The sequence below is a fragment of the Tetrao urogallus genome, assembly GCF_951394365.1.
Source record: "Tetrao urogallus genome assembly, chromosome: 1".
NCBI classification, from domain to species: domain Eukaryota; kingdom Metazoa; phylum Chordata; class Aves; order Galliformes; family Phasianidae; genus Tetrao; species Tetrao urogallus.
In genome coordinates this window covers 87,251,884-87,266,010 of record NC_136813.1, presented here as the reverse complement: position 1 = coordinate 87,266,010, position 14,127 = coordinate 87,251,884, and the positions used below count along the sequence as shown (strand labels likewise).

At 44.8% G+C, this 14,127-nt stretch overlaps 1 protein-coding gene across 1 annotated transcript; it reads left to right on the top strand.

Annotated features, from left to right (window-relative positions):
- Positions 1-273: 273 nt before the first annotated feature.
- On the top strand, positions 274-13,750 carry B3GALT5 (beta-1,3-galactosyltransferase 5; the record flags this gene model as incomplete). The annotated part of the gene is made up of 3 exons (XM_079549395.1): positions 274-436; positions 12,285-12,319; positions 12,800-13,750. The coding sequence occupies 3 exons, from the start codon at positions 274-276 to the stop codon at positions 13,748-13,750; spliced, it is 1,149 nt and encodes a 382-aa protein (XP_079405521.1).
- Positions 13,751-14,127: the final 377 nt, after the last annotated feature.

Below are 14,127 nucleotides of genomic sequence, written 5' to 3'. Positions count from 1 at the left end.
GAGGAGGAGGAGGAGGAGAAGAGGGAGGGAATGAGACAGGCAGAGAGCTCGAGTTACCGCAGCCGCATCAGTGCCGTCCCCCGGGCTCGCCCGCAGCCCACGCGGTGCCGGAGGCGGCCACGTACGATGGGATAGTGGAACTGCTCGGGGAAGGGCCGGGACACCGCAGGCAGCGCCGTCCCCCCCGCATTCACCGCAGCACGGCCCTGAGCCCGAGGATGTGCCACGAGCGTGTGAGGGAAGGAGCGCGGCTCACCCGGTGCAGGTACGGCCATGTCCGGGGATCTCGTTTGTGCACTGAAGATGGGGGTCCCCGAACCTGGTGGGCTTTTGGTTGGGAGAACAACAGAAAAAAGGGCGGTGGGCACGGACCTGATGGCTTTGAAGCGTCGAGTCAAAGTGCAAAACGAGCTACCTGTGATGTCCCCAGCTGACGGCGAGTTCATCTGAAGGCTCGAGATTGAAGCATCCATCCTGCAGTAAAACGAGCAGGAGGTGCGCCCTGGCACAAGAGGTACCTGGGCTGGTGGGACAGCTGTAAGAGATCTCACATACCGGGTCATTTAGGCTATGGTTTAGTACATTTTAGTACATTCTGGCTGCCCATGAACCTGCCCCCAGCTGCAGAGCTTGAGTTGAGTTTGGGAGGATGGGGAGCAAGGTTTGGCTGTCCCATGCTTTTGTTGAGAGCTGGGAGAAAATTCTTAAAAATCAGGGGATCCACGAGGTAGAGACAAATAATTAAAGGAAGCAGCCACTGGGCTTGGTGCCGCAAATACGTACAGTCAGCAGTTGAAAGCCAAATATTTATTTACGGAGGATTTCCTGCCATGAACACCTCGCGGCAGGGTATAGTCCCTCTGCTCTGTGCTTTCATCCCACCGGCCAAAAGGGGGAGCTGGGTGCTGAACCCCCTGGGTTGGTTTTTGGAGACGGCTGGAGCAAGGAGAGGGCATGAGGTGCTGCTCCTGAGCTGCTTATGCCTTGGGCAGGAGCCGTAGTGTGGTGAGAGCTATAGGGTGGTGGGAACTGTCGGGGGGAACTATATGTTGCCCTAAATTGTTAACTTCCAAAATACTGGCTTGCCTTTTTGGTAGACATGTAAATGCAAATATTATGTTGATAAGGGAAAAATAAAGCTCCAAACACTAAACTAACAATGATGCCAAGAGGGAGCATGAAAGGAATGGGCAGAGAAAGGCACAAGCACTAGGCTCACCTACTCTGTGCAAGTGCTGCTTCTAGTAAAAATAGGAGAAAGAAACCCACATCTTAAGTGCAATGTCCTGACAAGTCCTCATCCCACAGTGGCAGTGGCTGGGTGGCGAAGCACTCTGAAAAATTTCAATGACACTGGAATGCCTTTGTTGGTAATTTTTCTTGGTTTGGACATTTTTTTTACAGTCTGCATAATTACCTCTTCTCCACATTGCTCTTTTCCTTCCTTCTCCCTGTATCTTGAGATTGCTTCTGAGGGAGAAGAGCAAGCTTTGTCTCAGATATCATTTTCAGTTTTATTTTGCTTTTTCATTGTGATGAAAAACCCAGCTGTAGGACTGCTTATAAATAAGGGTGCAAGAAAGGTGAAAAAAGAATCTGAACAACACTCTGAGACACAGTTTGATTTTGGGTGGAGCTATGTGGAGCCAGGAGAAGGACACAGTGGCCCTTATGGGTGCCTTCCAACTCAGGATGTTCTGTGATTCTATGACTCTAAGTAATTTCTCTGGGGGTGGCACAAACTCATCTGCATAATTTTTGAAGCACAGTGCTCCTGCAGATAAGTAAACCAGGCTTTTGGAGCCATAGCAGTAACAGTAAGAGCAGAAGGAAGAAGGAAGAATTGTCCTCGTTGCTTTATTTTGCTGTGAGGGTAAGAGGGTGGCTCTGAGTTTGGTTTTACTGTTCAGGACCCTGAATGACATTGGATTGTACTGGGGGAGGCCGCACAATGGGTGCATCCAATAGTGGACAGCCCCCTACCTTTGGTATGATCAGCAAATAAAACAGTAATTGCATTATGCTCACCAATTCATGAGGTGTTGGGAAAAAAATAAAATTAAAAACGCTCATTAGCATCAGAGGTAAACTGAAGATTGGGGGATTGTAGGAAGAGAGACCACTGGTATTGAAGAGAATTCCAGAAAGCAACATTTGGTATAAGGGAGGTGAAGGGAGCACAGAGACAGAAAGCAAAGGTTTTTAGACTGATAGTTGGGAAAAAGGACTGCTAAGATGAGTGAAGGTTGTGTGAGGGCAAGGAGGCAGCACAACGAAAGAGCCACCGTCTGCCCCTGTCATGAGGCAGGACCTTGGCTAGGTGCTTGCTAGGACTGCGCATTTAGTAAGGCTGTCCCAGTATCCTCCTGAAGGGAGAAAAGCACTGGCCTCAGGTGACAGATTGGGTTAATTTTCTTCCTAAAGGCTCGTATGATGCCATGTTTGGGATTTTTGATGAAAATAGTTATGATCATACACCGATCACTGTTGTAGTTGTTGCTGTGCAGTGCCTATGCAGAGCCAAGGATATTTCAGCTCCTCATACTACTTGCCAGGGAGGAGCTGAGGGCACACCAAGAGCTGGGAAGGGACAGAACCAGGACAGCTGACCCTGACTGGCCAGAGGGATGTCTTGTGCCATGGGTTGTCATGCTCAGCAATAAAAGCTGGGGTTAGAGGGGAGAAAGGGATAATTAAGCTCTGTTATGTTGCCTTATGTGGTACTAAAACCATCATTCAGAGAAGGAAGTGGTGTGAACTGTTCTTTGAAAGATAGGAAGAGATAAAGGACTGCAGATGCCTATTCTAAAACTGCCTGTGCTGCAGCACAACCATAGGAGATCTAGAGCAAGCTAGTGTAATTTTTCAGAGATATTCCTCCATTATTGAACTTTGGTCATGGATTTTCTTTGATTTTTACAAGAAAATTTTCTCTGCTTATTACTGCATATTACAACTGTAATAAGAGTGTTGAGGCTGTGTTGATTGTACTGCTTAAAGATACAGTTGTATGCACATATCTGAATGCAGATTCTATATGTCTGGGATTTCCTCAGTATGAGCATTAATCTAGAATTTAACGTAACTTTCAAATCTATTTTTTTGTCAAGAACTATTAAATTCTTCAAAGCTGGACTAGTTTCTTCCGTTCAGTTTTAAAGAAAAAAAAAAAAGGTGTTTATTATTAAAATCCAAATAAATAAATAAAACCAGTGCTATCCTCTCTGGACAGCTGGTTCCAGCACCTCACCACTCTCTGTGTAAAGAATTTCCTCCTAACATTTATCTATCTTCTCTTTTAGTTGAAAAACATTTCCCCTTATGCCATCACTATCAGACTGTGTAAAAAGTTGGTCTTCCTGTCTATACGCTCTTCTTAAGCACTGGAGGGACACAAGGAGGTCCCCTAGGAGCCTTCTGCAAGATAAACAAGCCCAGACCACTTGACCTTTTTACACAGGAAAGGTGCTCCAGCCCTGTGAACATGCTCTTGTCTTCCTGTGGACCCACTCCAACATCTCCACTCCTTGTGCTGATGGCCCCAGGCCTGGATGCAGTACTCCGGGTTGAGGCTCACAAGGGCAGGGCAGAGGGAGACAATCCCTTCCCTCTCCCTACTGCCCACCCCTCCTGTGATGCAGCCCAGGGTACTGTTGGCCTTCTGAGCTGCAAAAGCACCCATCCAGCTTTTCACCCCCAGAAGCCTCGAGCCCTTCTCTACAGGGCTGCTCTTAAGTTCTTCTCTCAGTCTGTACACGTATCTGGGGTTGCCTCAATCCAAATGTGGTGCCTTGCACTCGGACTTGTTGAACTTCATTAGGTTCACGTGGGCCTGCTTTTCAAAATTATCTGGGTCCTTCTGTCCTATCAACTTAACCACTCAGCTTAGAGTCAGCCATAGTGTAGTGTAGCCGATAATTTACAGAACAGGGGGATGTTTTGGATGGGCAAGGTTGGGGACGTTGGTGACTCTCTGAGGGCCTTGGCAGCAGCTTCCCACCCTGGGTCCTTTTTCAGGAAGGATGCCCAGCTGAAACCTCACCGCAGCAGCTCAGGAGGCCTGGGCTCTCCTCCTGGTTGTGCAGCAGGTCTTTTCTGTAGCTGCTAGTGAATTCACTAATCACTGCCTGGTGCCATTTCCTTGTTCATAATTGCTTTTGTCTTTCTGGAGGTCCTGAGGTTTATCTTAAACGTTAACATCTTCCCTTCTCAGGCCCCTCTCCCCATGTATGACCCAAAATGGAGGCCCAGGGTCTGCTGGGGAGCAGCCCTGAGGTTGATGTGCTTTTGAAACACAAAGTGCACAGCTATCTGCTTCCTTGTCCCTCAGGCTGTTTAACCTGCAGTGCCATCTGCCCCGCATGGAAAAGCCAATATTTTCTTTAAATGTTTTTCCATTTTAAAACAATAGCGAAAAGCATTCCTTGGAGGGGTGGGACAGAGTCCACAAGTCTTGTTCACGTGGCCTGTATCTTGTCCTGGTGACAATCCCAGAATAATGGGAGTAAAATATTGCTGCACGTGAAAACAAATAAAAAAACGCACCCATTCAACTAACCAACATCCCCAGTATTAAAGTGCCTAGCAAGTCAGTACTTCCTTGACAGAAACTGGCACGTATGAAGCAGTAGAACAATATCTTGCTTAGGCTTGCTAATCAACTGACAAAAGGAGAGAATCCTGACATTGGTGAGAGGTATCAGGGAGGAAAAGCCTTCTTATGATCCAACAGAAAAACCAGAAGACAACACTTTCTCCCTGTTCTTTATCCAGTTTCCCATCCTCCTTGCCTTCCAGTCTTGACATTCACTTTGGATGAGGGCATTGTTAATACATGCTGCTGTGCATGGTATCCTCTAAGTTGAAAAAGAGACATTCTAAAGCGCTGTGAAGATGACATTTACCCCCACCACCTTGGCTGCTATCCACACTGAGTACCTGTGGTTGAGATGGCATTGTGGCCTGACTCACCTATCATGGGTGGCCCTGTGTATGTGGGCAGCAAGCAAAGAGGCAGGACTCAGCCAGCACTTCAAGGGAGCATGGTATGGCCAGGTGTCCGAGGATGATGTTTGATTTTGAACAGAAGTCAGTTGGGCTGGATGACAGTGATCAAAGAGAGAAACCTGGCTGCCCAGCAAGTGGACATTTTTTCCTTCCCTAGCAGTGTTGGCCCAGCTACTGCTGAGCCCTCTGTTTTCCCAGTTTTCACCTTTGAGAGATTGAAGGTGATCCCTGCTCTCCTAAAATGCTTGTGTTTAGGAACGTTATTTTCTGATATGTTAAATTATCTAAGTATATTCAGTCCCTCTCTGTGTCCTGCCAAGCTTCTATGAATGCAGTTTAAAGGCTTTGTTCCAGGGGAAATAAAAAATTAACAAGTATTAGTAGTGGTTACGCCAGGGCACATACTACTTTTGGCTCTTAAGAAAGGCAGTTTGAAATACCTCTGCTGTCTTCAGCTACGCGGTGCCTGAGGCTCCTACTCCTCTTTGCATGTTTAAATCACACCCGTGCTTTTGGGTGTGCAAGTGGTGATAGCAACTGCTTGCCTCCCTCTTGTACAAACTGGCAACTCTAGCTGATAGCCAGATGTGCTTTGGACATGTTGTGCTTTGGGTCCTTCACTGTTCAACATGTACGACATGAATGAGAATCTAACACTTCATCATTCACCAAACTCAGCAGTGTGACTGTAACTTTGACCCAGAAAAATTAAGCAAACTTTATTTCTTTAAATTTTTGTTTTGAATCTTTTTCTCATGGGGACTCTAGACCTACTTACCTTCTCTGCTGCAGGCCATATTGCTTTTCCTGATCCACATGCTGTGTAACCTTGATCTCTTGGTGCTGTTTAAATAATTATACTCATTAACAGATCTAAAGGAGGTGTTATTAACTTTGATGGAATAACTAGGCTCAGTCAGATGAGTTAACGTGACCCATTCACAGTGCAACATGAAGTTTAACAAAGGTCAGTGTTGTAAGCAGAGTCTCTAGCAAATTTGCCCACCATGGCAAACTGTCATGGTGCTTGGGAGGCCTCCTGGCACAGCAAAGATGGCACATAAATTCTCTCATTCTCCTTGTTTGCTGAAAGGAATGAAATTTAAGGAGGTTATCTTAGTGAGTTCTGGCAAGCTCAAAGTTTTCCTTTTGCTGCTTTCTAGATCACTCTGACAAGAAGTGGCTCCTGGTGCTCCAACAAAGGGCTGATCCTTCAGCTTATGAGGACTGTGGTTTGTCTAACGTGATTCAGACCTATATTATTGTAAGATCAATAAGTATACAGATGTTGTAAAGTATTTGATGATCAGTAAGTATACAGAGCAATTAGGCTTAGTAAGATTATCACGTTGGAAAAGATAATCAAAGATAAGTGGAAAGTACTCACCAGTGTTGTAGGCTTGCAAACAACTCCCCAAGGAGGAATCTCCAGAGAGAGATCCTTCCTTAGTGGCTGTCAGCCCTTAAATGGGATCTAGGAGAGGTAGAGCCAGGCTCCTCCCCTTCCGATCACACAGTTGAATTGCCTTCACCTATGCTCCTGCAGCTGACTCAGTGCTTGCCTCAGGTGGTCAATCAGGTTCAGACTGTGACCCAGCAGTTCCAGTAGAGTTATCTTCTTCTTTTCTTCCTTGTTCATTTTAGGCATGTGTCAAGAGACAGCACAACTGCAGGCTGCTGTGACTCCCATTGCTCTGGTCTCAGGCTTTAGTACAAACTCCGTTGGATCTACATAGAGCCTTAACACACTCTGCTGGGCAGGTTAAACAAACCACTCTCTAGGATATGAAACAGGTAATTTTTCTGCAATGCCCTACATAAAATACTTGGCGGTTGAAGTGACGGGAAATAATAGAAAAACTTTGAGATAATTATAAACTGCAATTTCTGACTCAAATCAAAGAGAAAACTCAGACCTGTGTTGTGATTTAACCCGGTGGGCAGCTCAGCACCACACAGCCATTCGCTCACTCCACTCACAGTAGGATAGAGGAGAGAATCAGCAAAAACATAAAATTTGTAGTTGAGATAATGACAGTTTAATAGGACTGAGAAGGAAAATAATAATGATGATGATAAAAGAATATTAAAGGTGAGTGATGCACAGTGCAATTGCTCGTTACCTACTGACAGATGCCCAGCCAGTCCCCAGGCAGTACCTCCTCCCCACACCTAACCCCCACTTTTATTGTTCAGCATGACATCCCTTCTGCCAGTTTAGGTCAGTTGTCCCTGTTCTGTCCCGTTCCAGTTCCCTGTGCACCCTAAGCTCCTTGTTGGTAGGACAGCGTGAGGAGCTGAAATGTGTGAAAAGTGTGAGCTCTGTGTAGGTGCTGCTCAGCAACAACTACAACGATGGTGGGTTATCACCTTTGTTCTCATCCTAAATCCAAAACACAGCATCATACTGCTACTAGGAAGAAAATTAACTCTCCCAGCCAAGACCATTTCAGTATCCATGCCATCTATGTCATGATCAGATCCCACACTTTCCCATTATCATTCCCTTAGTCTATGGGCTATCTCTCTAAAATGTCCATAGAGTTTATTTAGTCTATAAATTTGGGCTCCCTCCATTACCATGGTCCTTCTGGGCAGGAGATGTGGTGTGTGATGTTGGATTGTTGCATGCTGAAGCCAGTTCTGGTTCCCATTACCACAGTTCTTTGATTGGTTACATAAAAATTGTTTTTTCATTAATTTGGGTGATTCTTGTTGACGAGGCATATAACAACCACAGAAGTGATGATATACAGTACTGTATAGCAGTTGGCATTATATAATTCAAATTATTGGCTGTTTTCACCCATCATCAAATTTCTTTGAGGTACACACTGGACTTCACCATCCTTTTGCATTACTCATCAAATACACCTTTGTCCTTGAGAAAAAGCAATCCCACAAATGGGCTTGCCTTTGCCTGAGGCAGGAATAATCCAGACTGTTTTGCCCAGCACGTCTTCCACATGTACCACTGGGATTTTTTCTCTTCTGCAGTATGTAGATATTTTAATTGGGCAGGGCCAGCTCTACTGACAGATCCCTAAGTGTTATCTAACCAGATAGTTTTTTGGTAAATGTGTAACCCAGTGCTTGAATGTCCCAGCACCCATTGCTCTTAGAGTAGTCTTAAACAGTCTTACCCAGGTTTTTATGAGGTTATTTTGGAAATGAGTCTCATTGTTTGACTCAGTTCTTTCTGGGGTGCCGTGCCACCACAGGCCTTGCTTTTCAAGGCCCAGGATAGTATTCGGGCAGTGGCAGGGGGCATGGGATCTGTTTCCAACTGTTTGGTGGCTTTCACCATTGCAAGCACATTGTGTTTGCCATGGTGAATTTGTGGGAGTGTGGTGTAACCCACCTGCTAGGTTTCCCCATATTTATATTTCAGCTGCCGTCCTCTGTGCCAAAGAGACTTTATCTTCTTGGCTTGATTAATCACAGCACATGTTTTACATTCTTGGATAGCCTGTGCAATAGTGTCCACAGTCAAGTCCATCCCTCAGTCCTGAGCCCATCTATATGTTGATGGCCTTTCTTGATGGCCTGAGGTTTCATGGGCCCACTGAACTGGAAATTATTATGTTGCCAGTCCAGATTTACCTTCAGTCCTAGTGGCCCAATCCACCTGCTGGTTGTCTTGATTTTCCTCAGTGGCTCAGCTTTGTGGTACATGGGCATCCATGGGATTTACTTTTACAACTACATTCTCTACCCAGACAGCAATGCCTTTCCACACTGCAGTGGCCTAGATGGGTTTGCCTCTGTGCTGCCAGTTTTTTTGCTTCCATTGCTGTTACCACCCCCAGAGGGCATCTGTCACTATCCATGAGCCAGGTAGAAATCATGGGTTGAGATAAAGACAGTTTAATAGGACAAAGAAGGATGGGAAAATAGTAATAATAAAAAATATGAAAGCAAACAAAATAAAGTGATGTATAATGCAGTTGCTCACCACCTGCTGACAGATACCTAGCCAGCCCCTACTAGGGGAAGAATATTAACTCAGACAAAACCAGGGCAAGCGTTCTGCCAAAGGATTTTCTATAAAACATAAGAGATTTTGATGCTAAAATAGTGGGTGCTCTCCAAAATAATCAAGAGAAAAGAGGTTGATTACTATTAAGTCTACACTGTTTTCTAGACCACCTTCTGTAGACTGTAACATCTCCAGGACTCTTCCATGAAGATAAGTATGTAGAAGCTGGAAATCTTGAATCATAGGCTGTACTATTTGTTAGATGCAGACCAAGGAGAAAAAATACAGGGAAAATCAGATAATTTAGAAACTGTAGCCCTTGTCACACCTAACCTGTGCTGTAGAACAAGATGCTTTAGACTGGATGGTGATGGTTCTGCAAAATGCAGTCATGGACATGTTTTGCTAGTTAAACATGACAGAAGCAGTTGTTCACCAACCCTTCTTTATAGAATAGCAATTTTCCTAGTAAATACAGGAGGAAGAGCATCCCATCCACCCTAGGTTGGATGGGGCCCTGGTCAGCCTGAGCTGGTGGGAGACAGCCCTGCTCATAGCAGGGCTTGGGGCTGGGTGAGCTTTGAGGTTCCTTCCAACCTAAGCCATTCTATGAATTCGGTGATGTGCAGGACAGGGACAGTGGGAAAAACTGCAACACAGGAAGTTCATAGAATCATAGAATCATAGAATCACTAAGGTTGGAAAAGACCTAGAAGATCACCCAGTCCAACCGTTCACCTATTCCCAATAGCTCCTACTAAACCATGTCCCTCAACGCAACATCCAGTCTTTCCTTGAACACCCCCAGGGTCGGTGATTCCACCACCTCCCTGGGCAGTCCATTCCAGTGCCTGACCACCCTTTCTGAAAAGTAATACTTCCTCATGTCCAGCCTGAATTTCCCCTGGCGTAGCTTGAAACCATTCCCCCTGGTCCTATCACTAATGACACGAGAGAAGAGGCCGACCCCCAGCTCACTACAACCTCCCTTCAGGAAGTTATAGAGAGCAATAAGGTCTCCCCTGAGCCTCCTCTTCTCCAGGCTGAACATTCCCAGCTCCTTCAGCCTCTCCTCATATGGCCTGTGTTCCAGACCCCTCACCAGCTTCGTTGCCCTTCTTTGAACACGTTCCAGGGCCTCAATATCTTTCTTGCAGTGAGGGGCCCAAAACTGGACACAGTACTCGAGGTGCGGCCTGACGAGTGCTGAATATAGGGGAACAATCACCTCTCTGCTCCTGCTTGCAACACTGTTTCTGATGCAAGCCAGGATGCCATTGGCCTTCTTGGCCACCTGGGCACACTGTCGGCTCATGTTCAGCCGAGCATCAATCAATACCCCCAGGTCCATTTCCTCTACGCAGTCCTCCAGCCACACCGCCCCAAGCCTGTAGCGTCGCCTGGGGTTGTTGTGGCCGAAGTGCAGGACCCGGCATTTGGCCTTGTTGAAACTCATCCCATTGGCTCCAGCCCAGCTCTCCAGCCTGTCCAGATCCCTCTGTAGGGCGTCGCTACCCCCAGGCAGATCCACGCTTCCAGCCAATTTGGTGTCATCTGCGAATTTACTGAGGGTGCACTCGATGCCCTCATCGAGGTCATCTATAAAGATATTGAAGAGGACAGGCCCCAGCACCGAACACCGGAACACCACTCACGACCGGTCGCCAGCTGGATTTGACTCCATTCACCACCACTCTCTGCGCCCGGCCCTCCAGCCAGCTCCTTACCCAGCCAAGAGTGTTCCATACATAGACGAGGAAGAACTTCTTTACTGTGAGGGTGACAGAGCACTGGAAGAACATGCTCAGAGAAGTTGGGGATTCTCCTTCTCTGGAAGTGTTCAGGACGCATCTGGATGCTTTCCTGAGTGACTTGCTGTTAGGAACCTGCTTTAGCAGAGGGGTTGGAGTATTTCTGAAGAAATTTCAATGGGCATCCATTAAGGGAATGGCTTGTGTGAAGGGTTTCTGGATGTACATACGCTGGGAGTCTTGCTACAGAGCAATGGCAAATCCTTGAGCAGCATCATGAAAGCTGGTAACAGGAGCTAACCCATTCTGAGGCTGTTTCCTTGTTCTTAGAACATCATATGTAGAAATGTGTTTATATGTGCATGTTTTTTTATTATAGCTAAAGTCTCATACAAACTTACATGTATATTTATTTAAAACAGTTACTGAGATGATCGTAAGACTACTGTATGCTATCATAGTTGAAAAAATACAGATCTGAGAAGTATTCAATGTAAAGATAATTTAAATGCAAATATCAGAAGAAACATGAATTTGGTAGGTATTTTCAAAAATGCTTATTGAATCTTTAAAAAAACATACATTTCACTGTGGAAGGAATTTCAGCAAATTAGGACTCCAATTCTACTCATCTTGTTTTTGTGGGTACTTATCAAAATTACTGGGATCATTCCTATTGATAAGTAGAGTTGAACTTACTGACTAAATGTTAAAATGCATTTAAATCTTTAACACATAACCTATTCATTGAGTAAAAAGGAAAGAAGTTGGAGGCCTCTGTCTGCATTTGAGAGGAAAGCACTGGTGTGGCTTGGGGAGTCCAGGCAGAACATTCTTGGTCAGAAGACAGAGATCAGATTTTCATGAAATCTACAACTCTGAGGCTTCCCAGCTCCATTTGTTTTGGTTTTTTTTTTTTTGTTTTTTTTTGGTTTTTTTTTTTATGGGAAACCAAATAAAATTTGCTGTTATAAAGTGGGAGAAGAGGAATGGAATGCTTTCCTCCCAGTAAAAATTCTCTCACTCTAGTTCTCTGAAAGAGGAGCTGGTGAGCCATTTGGTCATGTACTTAGTTACTCAACCATTGGAATTTTCTCAGTTCATTTATGGAGGCATGTAATTCTTTTTGGCACTGTGATCTATTTGGCTTTACTTTCATTATTTTTCTCTCTCTTACAATTTGTACTAGGCTTGCAACCATGTATGCAGCACATTGATATGTTACAAAGATGAATGAGCTGTTATTCTTTGGGTCTCCTTCCTCTAAAAGACAGAGAAGTGCAGACCACTCCCTTTTCATGTCAATATGCCTTAGTGAGTCACTTACAGTCTGCAAAAAGAGAAATGTCCCAGTAACCTGACCCACTGCTTTGTCTTCTTTTTCCAAGCAGCTGGCCCAATGTCAAACATACCGCTCATAGCCCCTCCAGCAGCAAGATCAGGAGCGACTTCTGGATCTGTGCAAGAGACCAACACGATGAAGAGATGAGGACTGGAGGAACCTGGTTGGTTATGCCTGCTAATTGGCCAAGGCTTCCTGTCTTCAGGATCCAGACGTTTTTCAAATAAATGGAGAAATATGGTATTTAAAACTTGTATTACTGTTAGTTTCTCTCACCTGGCATGAGTGTCACTGCTGATGGGTCAAAGGCATGCTAGGTAACATGCTTAGTGGGGAAATGTTGATGGTAGGTGGGTGGTTGGAGTGGATGATCTTGGAGGTCTTCTCCAATCTCGGTGATCCCATGATTCTATGCTGAAAGTAATAAGGAAATGTGAAGCATCAGCCAGGGTGACCTGGTATCAGTGAGCCCTCTTGTGTGAGTAATTGAGGATATACTGTCTTGGGGGCAGGCTCAAGGAAGAACAAGTGAGAATTTGGCTGCCAGCAGCATGTCTTGTAGGAACTATCCTCAGAAAAATGTGTTTGGGCAAATGCCCTGAGACAGGTAGCTTTCAAAAGGGATGACCTAGCTTTAAAACCCTACGCAGTGAATTTTGTATGCAGCACTGAAAGGAACAAGATTTTTTAAAATATGCCATTCTTTCTTGTTTATTTCAGATGGATTTCAGAAAAATCAAGGTGCTTGTTTGCCTTGTGGGGCTCAGCTGTGGCAGCTTATATTATTTTTACATGAATTTGACCGGACTGTCTGTATTCTATGGCAAAAAACAAAATTGTACACTACAAACATTTCGGAAAATTGAAGAAAACTTCTTGCAGCTCCCAGATATAGACTGCCGTAAGGACCCACCTTTCCTTGTACTACTTGTGGCATCCTCATGTCAAGACATCGATGCCAGGATGGTCATCCGGCAAACCTGGGGGAAGGAGAGAACAGTGGCTGGCAAGCATCTAGTGACATATTTCCTCTTGGGAACTCCTGTGAATCTTAGGCAGCAGGCTGACATCAGTGCTGAAAGCCAAAAATACAAAGACATTATTCAAAAGGATTTTATGGACACATACTACAATTTGACTTTAAAGACCATGATGGGAATTGAATGGGTTCACCAGTTTTGTAACCAGTCCAGCTTTGTGATGAAAACTGACACAGATGTGTTTGTCAATGTTTTTTACCTCACTGAGCTGCTTCTAAAGAAAAAGAGGAAAACAGGGCTTTACACAGGCTTTGTGAAACTGCATGAGAAACCCATAAGGAAAAAAAAGAGCAAGTGGAATGTGAGGATAGAAGAATACTCGGGTAACACCTACCCACCATTTTGTTCAGGGACTGGCTATGTTTTATCCACCGATGTTGCTAGTCAGATCTATCATATTTCAGAGAGCATTTCATTCATCAAACTGGAGGATGTGTTCGTAGGACTGTGCCTTGACAAATTAAAAATTCAGCCTGAGGAGCTTCATTCAGAACAGACATTTTTTCCAGAAAAGATTCCGTTCTCTGTTTCTCGTTTTAAGAAAATCGTGACTTGCCATGAAGTAAGCTTATCCGAGCAGCAGAGCTACTGGAATCATTTAGTGACAGAAGAACATGCGAGAGTGCTCTAGCACCTTCCCTGATTGAATTAACAAACTGAAATGCTTTGAATTTACAGGGCCCCAGCAAAACTCACAATTAATTCTAGATCCATTACGTTGAAGACATTTCTTACGGTTTTAGTCCCCATTTCTGCCTCAGAACATTGTAACACCTTTCTCTCCCATTCATTTCTACCTCTTTCCATCCCTTCTCTACATAAGCAACTTCTGTTGGTTTTTTTTTTTCCTTTTTCTGGACGACAGGGGGCCACAAAGGTGCCTTCTCCATGGACTAGCTCTCAAAATCATGCTGCTACTGGACAGGGAATATTTCTGCGGTGCAAAAACAAACAAAAAACAACAAGGTACTTTCATTTAGAGAAAATAATTGCACCCTCTTTCTGATC